This window comes from Cydia splendana, chromosome 5 (genome assembly GCF_910591565.1).
Source record: "Cydia splendana chromosome 5, ilCydSple1.2, whole genome shotgun sequence".
NCBI classification, from domain to species: domain Eukaryota; kingdom Metazoa; phylum Arthropoda; class Insecta; order Lepidoptera; family Tortricidae; genus Cydia; species Cydia splendana.
The window spans coordinates 10,109,340-10,125,390 of NC_085964.1; the positions used below are offsets into that span (position 1 = coordinate 10,109,340).

The 16,051-nt window shown below is 37.0% G+C and overlaps 1 protein-coding gene across 1 annotated transcript in view; it reads right to left on the reverse strand.

The window, feature by feature from the left end:
- The window catches only part of LOC134790341 (junctophilin-1-like), a 97,707-nt gene extending 81,936 nt beyond the window's left edge, over positions 1 to 15,771 (reverse strand). Inside the window, exon 1 of the mRNA XM_063761108.1 lies at positions 15,411 to 15,771. Within this exon, the coding sequence (XP_063617178.1) occupies positions 15,411 to 15,640 (230 nt within the window). The 5' untranslated portion in view covers positions 15,641 to 15,771. The remainder of the gene's footprint in view (positions 1 to 15,410) is intronic.
- Positions 15,772 to 16,051: the final 280 nt, after the last annotated feature.

Below are 16,051 nucleotides of genomic sequence, written 5' to 3' on the forward strand. Positions count from 1 at the left end.
ACAAACATTTGTATTTAAATACCCTTCACATTTCACATTTCACCTGGCGAAAACACTAAATGCATTTTCCTAATTGCTAGGTAATATTTTTTTGCTTGCATAATTATGTGCAACGTCGACGGCTCATATAATAATAATGACCATATTTACACGATATGACGCACGGGGTATTATAATTTCTTTGTTTTATTGTAGTTATTCTAACCGTACAAGTACGTAGGTAAATAAAGCTGCAGGCGTATTATGGATAGTTTTATCCACGTGAAAAAATAACTGTCACTTTTTAACACCGCGGGATAGAAAATGACGGACACCGTTTTATCACGCTGTCACGTAGACAAGAACGACCATCATATCCGTACGTGCGGCATTTTGTCAAGCGTCAAGCAGTTCATTACAAATCTCGTGCCAACTCTTATCGACCTACCTATTAAATTTTATTGTTATGTCATCTAATCTACCTGTTGTTAAGACATATACCTACATTCATTGATAATCAAATATTACTTCGTGATATAATACATTCAGTAAACGATACATAAATACATTATACATAAAATTTCTTTCTGTTTTTATTAGTTGCGGCAAGATAATGGAGTGGTCTGTTCCCCGCTCGGAACGTCGGAACAAGCGAGCTTAACCTCTATTTATATCGCGCCTGTTACACATTCTGCGGTAGCGTAACTGAATATTACAAGTTATATCAACAGACTTCAGTTGTAAAAGGTAGCCTTGAGCTCACTAACGAGGACGAGTCGCTAAACTAATTGTAACAGTACTAACTTCGTAGGGTGACACATAATTGTTCACTTTGCAGGCGCGTCCTTTAATGTAAATGTCTGATAGTGTACAGTAGTCAGATCTATCGATCGTTTAGAATCTTGAATAGAGGTCACACCACACCATGGCTAACGCAACTACGTTGTTTTCGCTAATTTAGTTCTTGGAGCTTTATGTCTAGAAAACATTTATAGATAAGTAGTTATCTGTAAATGTTTTCTGAGGTAGCCATGTCAAGCCCTCTCACATTGACAAGTCAAATAGGGTCAAGCCCAAGATTTTTACTGAGATGATAAAAAATAAGACAACGAATAAATTGAAGAGGTAGGCTGCTTAAGCGCTGAATAGGTACTTTATGTATTTAAATCCAATCACAATCGTTGGCTGTCGGCTGAAGCAAATCCCGTCCGTTGGAAATAAAAAGTTAAAAATTAATAGGTATATTGACTGCTAATCTAATTAATTTGGTCGGAATTCCAACTATTTACCTTTATGCGTAAGTATATACAAACGTACAGCCAAATTTACGTGTAAGTATTTTTGAATGCCATCAGAGAGACAGAGACTAGTACCTAGAATAGAATAGAATTCTTTATTGCGAAACCATGGTAAGTGTTGTTCAGTAAAAGGTTGTGAGAACACATGGCACCCTGTTAGGGCATTGCAAATAAATCTTACATCTAGGTAGTTTTGATGAACATCAGAACCATGCCTAATTTTAAATTTAATTAAAACATTTTCTTAACTTAATTCTACTAACAATTAAATATAAGTACTAATTTTTTTACAGATTGCAGCTCCAGAGGATTAATCGTTTGTGGACTTCAGACTAGGGTTGTCTGAGGCGAAAACTGTTACAAATTTAGGTTCACAGTCTTATTATGTTAGTTAGGTTGAGTCAAACGGTCGCTCGAGTTTGGTCAAGCGTTATAAAACAATTCAAAATTCAATTCAAATGCAGATTCTGATTTATCAATTTGGTGTGGTTTTGGTCCTCTTATAATCCTTTCCGGTGGAGAATGCACTAGTCTGAAAACGCACTATTAGTCAATACACTCTAATACATGGCTCACAGAGCATCTCATGCACACTAATAGGCGCGAGCGAGACGGCTAATGACACGACTTCCAGTACATTTCCTTCGCACCAATCGGCGTGATCCATCGCCAAGGTCTTATCAAAACAATAAGATTTTTTAAATCAGAATAGGCTTTCATAACTGGGCGGTGAAACGAGCAGTTTATTAATATTTATATAACAACACAATCTTAGCTGTAGCGTTCTAACAAACGGTGACCTTGAAAGAGTAAATTAGAAATTTTAACTACCAGTGTATGTGTACTCTATGTATTAATTATGTAGCCATAGCATAGCCATATTACGCAGCGATGTGGATGGGTTATAAATTATTATTAGGTATCAACAATAAGTTTGTAAAATCAATCCACTAAGTAGGTAGCTTTGGATTAAGGGCGCTAGTAGTGATAGCGGTACACCCTGAAATTCAGTAAAATGCTGCAAATGGTGTTAAAGGTATGAAAATCGGCACGATTGATCTTTAGGACATTTGAATTAATTTGACCCGAAGCACCAAAAAAAAAAGGAGAGGAGTTATGGCGTCATCTTTTGTTGTATGGGATAAAAAAAATTGTTTTGAACCCTATCGTGTGTGGTATTAAATGAAAGGGCTTTCTGAGCCAATTCCAGAAATATATCACATCATTATTTTATTTTTTTATTAGAATTAAAATAATTTTCAAAACATACCAAGTTTGGGCTTCTCCAGATTGAGTAGTAGATTATACTCGTATATTGAGTAATTCGACAGGGGTATTATCACACTTTGTAAAATTAAAACATTGAAAAATAAACTCAATGTAAATATTTTCAAAGTTGCTTTTTTAGGGTTAAAGCTTGACCAGGAATATATATGATCATTGTCAAGAGGGCGCTATTATTCTCATTTATATGGCAACAGTTGAGTATAGTCTGAACAATGTAGATTGGCAACTCGTTATTTTGACTTATATACTTTTATTCACTTAATCATAATCAGAATCCAAATATTCGGTGTGCACATTTTTTTTATGTCGGTTTTTACCGTATAAAATTCAAGTATTTTCTTACGCGTCACACATAGGTCTAAATTACCTTACATAGGGTCTGCTACATTGTTAATGAACAAAATTGATCGTCTCCAAAGCCCATAGCAAAGAGAATAGACTGTATAGAGAGTTATTGTCATAGTAAATTTTGTAGTCACTGTACATTTATTGCCATCTATCGACGCAAGATTAAAACTAAAAATGAAAATGTTACGTATATCTTTGCCCATACCAACTATTTTTCAAACACATCTTTTTGTTACATTACTTAAGTATTTTCTCGCTTGTATAACATAACACTACAATAACCAAGTCGTAATAACCAGACTATAATGACATTTTATTTTGATTTGTTTACCTGTCAGCTCTGATGTTAATTTGGAAATGTTTCGTAGCGAAATAGTTTAATTTCCCGAACGGTTCTTTTCCAGCAGTTTATTATTTACATTATTTACAATAGTAGGAGATCCCACATATGGTCGACCTTCACCAATCTGTCTGACGGATGAAACTATGAAAATATGAAAGAAAATATGTTCCAGGACATAAATAAATAGGGTTGCCTAAAGAAATATGGTCAAGGCTATTTTTAATAAATTTTTGAAAAAAATTTTTTTTCGGTAAATTTCACCGATTTGATCGATCGATCTGACGAACGAAATAAGTTTCAATGGAAAGTATACAACATGTACAACATAAATCAACTAGGTTGCCTATCTTTTCCCGGTCACTATTATGTGGTTGCCGTGTTTAAAGAGGTGATTTTATATCGATGATTGCACTCATCTGTCTGACGCTTGAATGGTAATTTTATTGCAAATACAATGGTATAGGGTTGCCTGTGAAAATCCGGTCGCAAATAAGGGTTGCCACGCTTTTAATTAAAATAAGAAGGGAAGACTTTTAGCGATAACTCATAAACGGCTTAACTGATCAAGTTTGTTTTAATTTTATTTGATTGAGTTTTTTAAGCACTATTTTCATGATTTTTTCCATATTTTTTGGACAGATGGTTCAAAAGTTAGAAGGAAAAAACCTTTTTTTTTCTTTTTAAACGATTATTTCCGAAATGATTCACTTTATCAAGAAATGTTGTTTAAATGCCCCCATTTATTTTGAAAGGCCTATCTAACGACACCCCACACTATAAGGTTGAAACGATAAAATAATTGTCACACATTTTGTTTCTTTCAAAGCGATTATTTCCGAAAATATTCACTTTATTAAAAAATGTTCTTCTAAAACCCCTATTTATTTTGAAAGACCTTTCCAACAACATCCCACACCATAGGGTTGACACGAAAAAACATCCTCACGTACATTTTGTTTCTTTCGAGGCGATTATTTCCTAAAATATTCAGTTTATCAAAAAATGTTTTTTTGAATAACCCTATTTTTTTTTAAACTCATATCAAATGACATCTTACAACATAGGTATCAAACGAAAAAAAAAGAAAAAAATATATGTCACCATTTTTTTCGCTTCAATTCTAGAGTGTGACATGTCGTTGGATAGGTCTTTTGAAATAAATACGGTTTTTTTAAAACATTTTTTGATAAAGTGAATATTTTAGGAAATAATCGCCTCGAAAGAAACAAAATGTACGTGAGGATTTTTTTTTCGTGTCAACCCTATGGTGTGGGATGTTGTTAGAAAGATCTCTCAAAATGAATAGGGGTTTTAGAAGAGTATTCTTTGATAAAGTGAATATTTTGGGAAATAATCGCTTTGAAAGAAACAAAATGTGTGTGACAATTTTTTTACCGTTTCAACCTTATAATGTGGGGTGTCGTTGGATAGGCCTTTCAAAATAACAAAATAAATAGGGGTCTTTGAACAACATTTCTTGATAAAGTTAATCGTTTCGGAAATAATCGTTTAGAAAGAAAAATAAAAGGTTTTTCCTTATAACTTTTGAATCATCAGTCCAAAAAATATAGAAAAAATCACATAAATAGTGCTTAAAAAACTCAATCAAATAAAATTAAAACAAACTTGATCAGTTAAGCCGTTTATGAGTTATCACTAAAAGTTTTCCCTTCTTATTTTAACTAAAAGCCTGGCAACCCTTATTTGTGACCGGATTTTCGCAGGCAACCCTATGCCGTTGTATTTGCAATAAAATTACCATCATTTTGATGTATAATTCAAGCGTCAGACAGATGAGTGCAATTATCGATATAAAATCACCTCTTTAAACACGGCAACCACATAATAGTGACCGGAAAAAGATAGGTAACCTAGTTGATTTATGTTGTACAAGTTGTATACTTTCCATTGAAACTTATTTCGTTCGTCAGACAAATCGTGAAATTTGCCAAAAAAATTTTTTTCAAAAATTTCTTAAAAATAGCCTTGACCATATTTCTTTAGGCAACCCTATTTATTTATGTTCTGGAACATATTTTCTTTCATATTTTCATAGTTTCATCCGTCAGACAGATTGGTGGAGGTCGACCATATATGTGGGATCTCCTACTACAATGTTTCGCTCTTGATTATGTATAGTTTTGGGCATTTTTGTCATATATTATTTAATATTCAACTCTCTCTCTTCAGTCGTTCCCTCATTCCTGAGGATCGTGATCACTAGGTTTCACATCCTTGATCAGCTGTCTCCATCGGTCTCGATCCATTGTTGCCCTCACTGCTTGATGGAATTTGCTCGAGGAAGTGGAATATTCAACACTTAAGTATTATTCAATTAAACCGCCACAATGACACTGACAACAGTGACAACCTATCATTAAAATTATTGCCAGTGTAAGAAATTAGTTCCAATAAAATTCCGCAACATGGCGCATGATCATATATTCCTGGTCAGGCTTTAGATATGAGGATATTAGGTATAATTTGAGGTATATTTTACAAAAAAAAAATTGAAAGGTATTGTATCTGGAGAAGCTCAAACTTGGTATGTTTTGAAAATAATTTTTATTCTAATTTTTAAAAAATTACTGTAATGTAATGATCAGAGCTCGGCGGGGATGAGCCATTTACCTTATAATTTGACATGTCTTACGTCACATTATAAGGCAAATAGCTCACCCCCGCCGAGCTCTGGTAATGATGTGATATATTTTTAATACCACACACGATAGGTTTCTGAACAAAATTTTTTTTTATCCCATACAATAAAAAGATGACGACATAACTTCTCTCCTTTTTTTTTTTGGTGCTACGGGTCAAATTAATGCCAATGGCAGGCGTGGCTCACTCCGCGATTTCGTCGCTTTGCTACAGTACGGTTACCATCAGTTTGTCACTGACATAAACGCCGTCGAGAACGTAATTTACTTTCTATACATCCCGTTTGCACTAATATGCGAGTGCGAGCGAGATGTATAGAAAGTAAATTACATTCTCGACGGCGTTTATGTCAGTGACAAACTGATGGTAACCGTACAGGTAGCTGAAAGTACATCCGTTCCACACCAATTTTGGTGGTTAGCCATCAGCCGCGCGTGGCGCTGTCGCCAACTAGCGGCCATAATATCTGTCCTGATCGTAACAGACGCGTTTTGTTAGAGAGTGAGTCTTCTGTACCTAGTACTATTATTTATTCTGTGCCTATGGCCTAAAGATCAACCGTGCCGATTGTATGCAGTAACGATATAACCAATAATCGGAAACTATAAAAAGTAAGCGACCAATGACTATAAAAAACAATTTTTAGGGCTCAATATAGAATGATCGGGCGCACGTTGTCGCGCACAACTACATATCAAGTCGTGGATTGGGTCAGGTTTGTTTACGTGCAAGTTTTGACATGGCGTTGATGACAATATATGGTAACCTATTGCATACAAACTTAATATACCTATAAATAAAACATAATTAAGTAACTAACCTATAAAACTTAAAAACTAAATCTAAAAATAAATAAAGCTAATCTTAAAATAATAAATAACTAAAAAATATTCCCTTGTGGCATGGTGCCGCGTAGATGCTGGCAGCATTTCCTCGCTGTATCGCAATACTTATTCTTCGTGCGAGGAAGCTGCCAGCTCTACAATCACCGGTGGCGTCTGCTATTCTTTTGGATAATTCCTTAAATTATCCAAAAGAACGGGCCAAGGGTCTCGACGCCAAAAGATAATCGTAATTACTTCATTGACGTGGGGACGAAAAGGTTAAAAGGTACATAATATATATTATATACTCACCCCTAACATTATAACGTATCATTACAAACTTCTTCGAAGGCGAAAAAAAACAACATACCTTACTATAGCATTTTTCACATAGCTTGGGTAAGGTGACAACTGTCATCTCCATACAATTTATAACTTTAAAACGTATTATTGTACAAAATTGTATCGGGTAGACAGCTGTGACCGTACCCAAGCTATGTGAGTAATATTATTCCAGTTAATAAAAGTTACGTTGTTGTTGTTGTGACATGGGAAAACGCTACGAGTATCTACGGCGTAGCGCTACGATTTATCTATCTATCTATCTACCTATGTTGTAGGCATGTCATATACCTAGATTACCTAGCCCATATAGGTTACTCGGTATAACTATACATATTATAGACTATAGAGGGTAGTATAGCCCTACAAGAAATTGTAGAACCTATAGAAATTTAAAATTATAAGATGAGTAAAGGTGTAGATTTGTTGATAGATACTCGTCAAAGTCGTAAATATTAAAATAGATAGTTTGAGTTTATTGTTTTAATGGACTTGTGATTATAATTTGTACTAATTGTAAACGTAACAATAAAAAGCTTTTTGTATCTCGGTCCATGAATATTCTACATTGACATGGGAGTCGCCTTTAAGAGTTTATAACAGTCTGCATAAATGTATGCCTATATGAAAGTAGCGATAGTAAAAAGAGTGGTTGTTTGTTAGTGGAACCTCCTCCATTAAAGGTGTGATTTACACATCTAGACACGCGGCAGCGTGTCAAGCCAAGTTCAAGCAAAGGAACTGGCTAGCCAGCGCCGAGTGTAACATTACACGAACCACTTGGTGCCACTTTTGACCCTTCTATAACTCAAAACATCTTTAACGTAAACACATAAAACTACATGTGTTTAATTATATCCATAAGGACATCTAGAAGCCCAAATTTCATGAAGCTAGCTCAAACGGTTATAAAGATATGAAGGTCAAAAAGTCGTAAATTTTGGGACTGACTGACTGACTTATAGTACCTAAACCTAACCTACTTCCAGATGACCTAGAAGGATGAAATTTGGAATCCAGCTCGGTTATTGTGTGTAAGCGTAGAAAAAATCTAAAAATAAGAAAAAGTTAAAAAATAGGGGGGGTCCCCCCCCATACAAAAAAAAACATTTTTTATTGTGTCTGGCATATAAGTACCTAAACCTAACCTACTTCCAGATGACCTAGAAGGATGAAATTTGGAATCCAGCTCGGTTATTGTGTGTAAGCGTAGGAAAAAATCTAAAAATAAAAAAAAGTTAAAAAATAGGGGGGGTCCCCATACAAAACTTTTTTTTATTGTGACTGACATATAGTACCTAAACCTAACCTACTTCCATATGACCTAGAAGGATGAAATTTTGAATCCATCTCGGTAATTGTGTGTAAGCAGGAAAAAACCTAAAAATAAAAAAAAAGTTAAAATATAGGGGGGGGGGGTCCCTATACAAAAAAATATTTTTTATTGTAGCGTTGGAACCGTAACAAGCAGATATTTGAAACTATCCCAATATATGTATTATTATATTTGCTATATAAAAGAAATATAAAAATAAAGTTAAGTCAAAAAATAAGTGGTGTCCCCATACAAAAAACTTGTAATACGCGCTAAACAACTAGTGTCCGACCGAAGGTTCGGTTTCGGTTTCGGCCAGTATCGGCCAAAAAATCATGTTTCGGCTGTAGTTTCGGTTTCGGCCAAAAAACGGCCGAACCTTTCGGCCGTGCCGAAACTTACAAAATGGTACTTCGTACTATGAAACTAAACTATGTGACAAAGACTAAAAGTTGGGGAATAAGTAGGACAACAATATTAATATGTATACTGATTCATTTACTTATAGGTACAGAGATTAATTGGTTTATTATACTGGACGGTCACGTAGTCTTAAGAGGCTGTTAATACCTGTAACGCGTACACTGTCTAATTGTATCGGAGTAAATGAGATAGCACTGTCGCATGTTGCTGGGCCTGGGCAAAGGAATAATAAGAAAACTCATGATCTTCCTCGCGTAATCCCGGAATCTTTGCCACGGCTCATGGGAGCCTGGGGTCCAATTGACAACTAATCCCAAGAATTGGCGTAGGCACTAGATTTTACGAAAGCGACGGCCATCAGACTGACCTTCGAACCCAGAGAGTAAACTAGGACTTATCAGGACTAGTCCGGCTTCCTCACGATGTTTTTCCTTCACCGAAAAGCAAATAGTAAATATCAAATGATATTTCGTATATAAGTTCCGAAAAACTCATTGGTACGAGCCGGGGTTAGTACCTGCGACCTTCGGATTGAAAGTCGCACGCTCTTACCGCTAGGCCACCAGCGCTCAAGGAAATATCTCGCTTTTTAATACAATGGACATTGGCTGGAGTCTGTGCTCAACTACTTATCTTGAAGCCTGAAGCACGGCTTTGACTTCGCATGAAAGTTCGCCTCACTGGGGCACTTCGGACGTTTAGGCCCAGGTGAAGATCGGTACCCGGCTTTGCGATATTGTCAACAAAAAATTCGCGCTCGCTGCGCTCGCGTTTTTGGTTGACCCTGTATCTACATGTTAGCTTAACTGGTGAATGAATAGAGTTAGACCAAGAAAATTCTGCAATAATTTTGATAGCATACGCAGTGCAACTAGTGCAAATGTTATTTATACGTCATAATTTCATAGAAGTTTTGACGTTTAAAATAACACTTGCACTGCGTGTGTTATCAAAATCGTTGCAGAATTATCTTGGTCTAACTATAGTAATTTTCTTAAAAAAACTGCTTAAGTAACATCAATTTCAAGGACATTGGGTGTTGACAGCCCCTTAATATGTGTGTAAAAGCGATATTATGACATTTTTTCAACGATTTTAACAAGTCTACAAAAGTTTCGGTTTCGGCCGAAACTAGAGGCAAAGCCGAACATTCGGTTTCGGTTTCGGCAAAAAAACATGTTTCGGTCGGACACTATAAACAACCGGCCAACGGTGTGTCGCCGGCGGCGCGCGGCACCACATAATTATACAAAGAACAGAAGTAAAAACCATGCAGCAGAAACACAAGAAAAAACATTAAATCTCAATACCTGCCTAGTTTTCTTTACAAAAAGTATTGATATCCCACCAAAAACATAAATGTAAAAAAGGAGAGCCAAGTTCAATACATAAATTATGTTTGGCTGTGGGCTTCGCCGCAAAAAGAATGGAGATCTAAATGAGTGCCAAGTTCTATGCAAAATCCAAATATGTATTTATAGGAACAAAATAACATTATAAACAAGTATTAAACTCTATTTCTTTGCTTTATTGGATACCTATAACAATTGCTGTAATTTAAAAAAAAATGTGAGATCTTAAAGTAGGTTAGATTTGGCTTGGCCAGTTTTTATCAGAATTACAAAATATATATATATATATATATATATATATATATATATATATATATATATATGTTGAATAACTTTATAAAATGACTGATGTAATGAAAACTGGCCAAGTCAAATCTAACCTACTTTAAGATCTCACATTTTTTTTAAATAACAGCAATTGTTATAGGTATCCAATAAAGCAAAGAAATAGAGTTTAATACTTGTTTATAATGTTATTTTGTTCCTATAAATACATATTTGGATTTTGCATAGAAGTTGGCACTCATTTAGATCTCCATTCTTTTTGCGGCGAAGCCCACAGCCAAACATAATTTATGTATTGAACTTGGCTCTCCTTTTTTACATTTATGTTTTTGGTGGGATAGATTACACCTAGTTCACTGAAAATCATGTTTTTCTGAATGTGTCCTATAGAATCACATTATGCAATGTAAGCATAGGCGGTCCATTAAGAATTAAGGTTTCTCAGGCAACTTGTTGCTTTCTTAGAACGTAAGTTCAATGGGGTGAACATCGAACACGTGCCCTGACCTGAAAACTGCCCTGAAACTTGACCTGAAAAGGGTAACCATCAGTCCGACTGCGGTCATGCGCAGCACCTGCGTAAAGAGGCAATTTTATAAGAAGGAAAACAGAATTATAAGCCTATGTGGTGCTAAATATGGGGGCTATGTGATGAATTTCAGTTTTTTCGTCAGCACTGAAGAATATCCTGTGACTGGGTATATTTATAATGTAATATCTAATCTAACGAATAAAAAAGTGCTCATAGAAAACGCACTTACAATCAGATTAGACTTGAATATATTATAGCTTATTTAAATTTAGGCAAAGGACAACACGGGGAGTTATGACGGGAAACGTCCTAGAGTGCCTCCCTTCTCATTATTTCTTGACCCGATTAATCCGGGAGAAAGGGAAGGGTTCTTGCACACGCCCCGGGGGCATCAGTACTTAAGCGATATGACTTCTTACCGGTGCTGCCAATGTCCTGTCAGGAGGGGAGGGAGTTGAGTTGGAGGGTCCAAGGAGTACTCTCAACGAGGGAGAAAACTTCCTAGTGTCGGCTGGCTGGCCTTTGGTCTGAGTGGCTTGCCGCGGAGCTACTAGAATGTCTCTGCCCTGTATAAAACTGCGGACCCCGTAAGTTGCCTAAGAAGAGAGCCTGTAGAGAGGGCGGGCGGGGTGTTTGCCACTGCTGGCAGGCGCCGGCGGCGGGGTGGTAGCTGAGAGGAACACCACCTTTATAAAAAGCGCGAAGGCAACCTGAGGGGTGCAACTCTGGGATTTTCCACCTCTGTCCCGGCGTGGAGGTTGTCATGAGCGACCAACGTGTGGTATCATTCTGCACGCTACCGTTGCCGTTAAGTAAATTCGAAACGAATACCGTCATCGAAAATGTTTTTGTCTTTTTATCATAGTAAACTTTAATAAATTCGCCTACTAACATCGATGGCATTAAATGTACTGAAGCGTAGTTGCTAATCCAAAATGATAAAAGGTTCTATGCACAAACAAATCAACAAATCGCTGGCCCAATATTACAGGGTTCTATGTTTCACTTTTATCGAACTGAAATTTGAACATTGTCATAGTGACATTAAGTCGAATTTCAACTATCTTGAAAATGTAACATAGAACCCTGTAATATTGGGCCAGCGAAATGTTGCCTACTCGTAGCTCTTCAGAAATGCATAACAATAGTAGATTGTTAACCAAGGGTTGAAAGGCACCCATTTCTGTCGAGGTACTTTGGCGCTCGAACGCAGTGAGAGCGCCAATAGTCCGAGACGGAAATGGTGCCTTTCACCCGAGTTAAACACTCTACTTTTCATATCGAATGCGAGGAAACCAAACACGACAATTTTGCAAAATCAGTAATTCAACTACTTGCCTAATAGACTTACGGCCATGATTTTATTCATTAGGACTTACTTGCAGTCGGAGACTTTACATGTGTGAAGATAAATAACCCCTAGCGAAAAACATTTACATTGCAATATTTACGAAAAAATATATTTTCAGGAACTGCAGTATTTTAAATTGATTTGTTCATTATTAATATGTAGTATGAAAATCAGCGGGATGCCGGTTACTTTTTAATTTATACATTTTAGTTCTAAAAGCCGTAACAGACTACCGCACTAAAAATATTTTAAAATTTAATATTTTAATAGGAATTGATGAATGATGAATGAAATAAGCAATTTTTATGTTGTGTTTTAATTTTATTTTCATGAATATAGTGCTAAATAACTTTAAAAACCTATTTAATAATGTACAAACGTTTAACTGTGGCTGTATAAGATTCTGCCTTTGCTCATTTACGCAAGTGTAAGGTTTAAAAAAAAATATTTTTGGTGTATTCCTTTTGGTTACGTTATCCTTATGTAATCGAGTAAATACAATTCATTATAAGAAATCAAGAATAATTTATTTTAATAATTTACTTACATCATTTTCGATGAAAAAAATTCAATACGGGATTAGTAAAATTGAACAATTACCAATTGTTCCAAGCGGGGAAATAAGGACACTATTTTTCCATTTTGCTTCCACCCAGTTGCTTGTGGGACGGGGACGAAGAGGAGTACACCATTTTCCTGCGCTAGAGCAGAAACGTATCACTTTCTGCGCACTTTTTAGAACAACAACGACCCACTTTCAGAGCATGAGATATGAAAAAGTTAGTTTAACACTGCCTGAGATAATAGTTATTAGATAGTGTATAATTATGTGAATGAATTAGGTTTACAAGACTAACCTATATCTTAGATGAAATAAATTACACTTAATGCAATAAATACGGCTTTATTTATTACATATACAAATAGGATTAGGAATGTTCCTATGCATTCCTAGATAGTATAGGTACCTACGGAGAATATAGGCTTAGCAAATTCAATTTAATCATCCTAAGCCCCGAGGTGGACTTGAGAGGCTTTAAAAACTTTGTCCTTGAAGCAAAACGGTTTCGTTTTGTTCTCATCTTGTGTTGTTGTTTTGTTGTTCCAAGAAGACGTATAAGAAACAAAGTTTATTTACCTGAGAAATCCGCAATTTTTAACCGATTGTGAGAATTATTTATACCTACGCTTGAAGCCATAGAGTAGGCGCCTAGATACAGTTTTGTGAAATTTGGTAAATATTTATCTAATGAACAGAATTGTCATATAGAAGAATTTAGTGTACCTATATGAATATTACTTTGGGGCTGGTTTGATGATTCTATTACTATTATTCCTGATGTATCTGATCCAAATATTTCATGATTAAAGGTATGTAGTGACATGTATGTGTTGTAAATATTTACTTACAAACAATTACAGCAGTTCTTGTTTGTGAAGAACGATAGTGGAATTAGCCCCAATCGCCACGTAGACTCTTCCATCTCGAAATAATAGCGCGAGCAGATGTATGTAAATAGATACAGCTCATAGTTAACTGGTAAGTAAATCAATCTGCACTGGGTAAACAATATCCTTCTAGTTCTAGTGCGAAACAATAATACTGCTGGCTCTCAGATTACCGATTAATATCCGATATGACATGTACTAGATGGCATTGGAAGTACTTCAGTAAGGTAAACGTACTGGTGCTCGACGTGGTCCCAGTACATATGTCATCTTGAAACTTGAAACATTGCCAATAGAGGTGACAGCAGGGTGTCATCTATTGGGCATTAGCATGTCGAGCACTAGTACGTTTACCTTAATCGTTTTAATTTTCATTCATATATTTAGACCAGGAAGAATAAACCAAAAGGTTTGGTCAAGAGGTGGTCCTTAACCGACAGCCAGTACGTATGAAGAGCTGAACATAATACAAAAAAGGTGTGTCAGGTCAGGATTGTAGCTAATGAATTAATAATATGCGTGAATATAATATACGAGTAGGTATGTTATGCATTCAGTTTCCACTGCATCATGTTGTTATTTACAGGGTAGATAGATAGATAGAATACTCTTTATTGGCACACCTCAGTAAAAAGAAAAGAACAATTGATTAAATGTAGGTAGAGGCATACATTTAATTAGGTATTGGGTATTACATTTGTGGATCAAACATGAAGCCTGTATGTATGTATTTATTAATAAGATTATTAGTGATGTCGGGAAATCCCATGTTTCAATGGATCAATGACCCGACGAAAGTGGGTTGCATTGGAGCAGCCGCTAGCTGGATGAAATAGCCGGAAGGCCTGGCACTGAGATGCATTCTGACTGAGCCATAGTTACTGTAGGTATACCTAGATGAAGTATTGAAGTCCGAGATAAAGGTATTGGTACATCGGGTCTGAACATCCTACTCACATTCAAAATAAAATAAATAAAGTTAATATCAAATACCTAGTTCTGTAGATATTTATGTTTATGTTCTCAGTCGTTTGTTTCGTTTTTTTTTTAAGTTTGTACATGATGTACACGTCTTTTAATAACAGTTACCTTAGATAGGTAGGTTGAGAATAATAACAATCCACAATTAACACATACCTACCAACTACAATACCAAGTTAAATTCCTTGACAAGCTTTGATTACTTTTTGTTAGAGTATGTAAAAAGATTCATGACCTGAGTGTCCTGAGTTTAGAATCTTTCCAAGACATCAGCAGAAACGCACGTGCTAAATTGTTCTCAATTAGATGTAATAAAATAATGATTTGTACCATGACTTCCATTGAACCTGTAATGGGCATGTCTGGACAGTAAAAGTCAGTTAATTGGTGATGTAGAGCAAGCACGAGTCGATAGATAGCTACCCTCTGTTATCACGTGTCGCTATCAGTCGGTACCTATATGTAGATCGATATGAATATTTTGGCCGCTATTAGGCCATGAGGCACTTTCACCGTCGCTACACGCGTTTTCTAGCGAAACACCGAACTCAATTATTAATAGCAGCCTATTTTTGGAGCGGCTTCGGACGCCGATTCGCGCTCGGGCATGTGCGAGGCCCGGGCGAAGTCACTCTCTCACCTGGGCCAGGTGTAGACGCCGGAAACTTCGAATCCAAAGTGCCAAGAGCCGGCGTAGGCGCCCTGGCCCTTGGGGCCGGTGCACACGCCATGGCCGTGAGCTTTGCCATCCTCCCAATCTCCACAATAAGTTCCGCCGTCGTCAAAATCGAAGCGGCCGCCGTTGAGGCCACGCTGCGGGGGGTTTCCGCTAGCGGCGGGCGCGGCGTCGGCTAGCTCGCTCGGCTGCATCACGCGAAACCGTGGTGCCGCGGAGGGGAGGGCCTCCCGCGCGCGCCCTCCACCGAGCTCGTGGTATAAATAAACATCAGCTGGGCATGTCGCGCCGCGGCGCGCCGCCGAGTGAACACCGCTCCCGTCCTGCGCGAAGCGGACTGCGCTGCCGACAGCGCGCGCCCGCCCTCCGCCCTCCCGGCCCGCCGCCGCCCGCCTTGCGCACAAAGCTGCTCATTGTACTTGCTGCTCCACGTTGTATGCTCCGCTGGTTCATCACAATACGCCACCCTTCTAGCTTTCACGCTTGTCACCTACCCTTGCCGACTCCTTAGGTGCCTACTCCTTACATGTGACTCTATATTGGTAAATACCTACTTACATGAAAACTTTCGAGTCCGAGATAAAGGCTTCGTTGTAGGGTTAGAA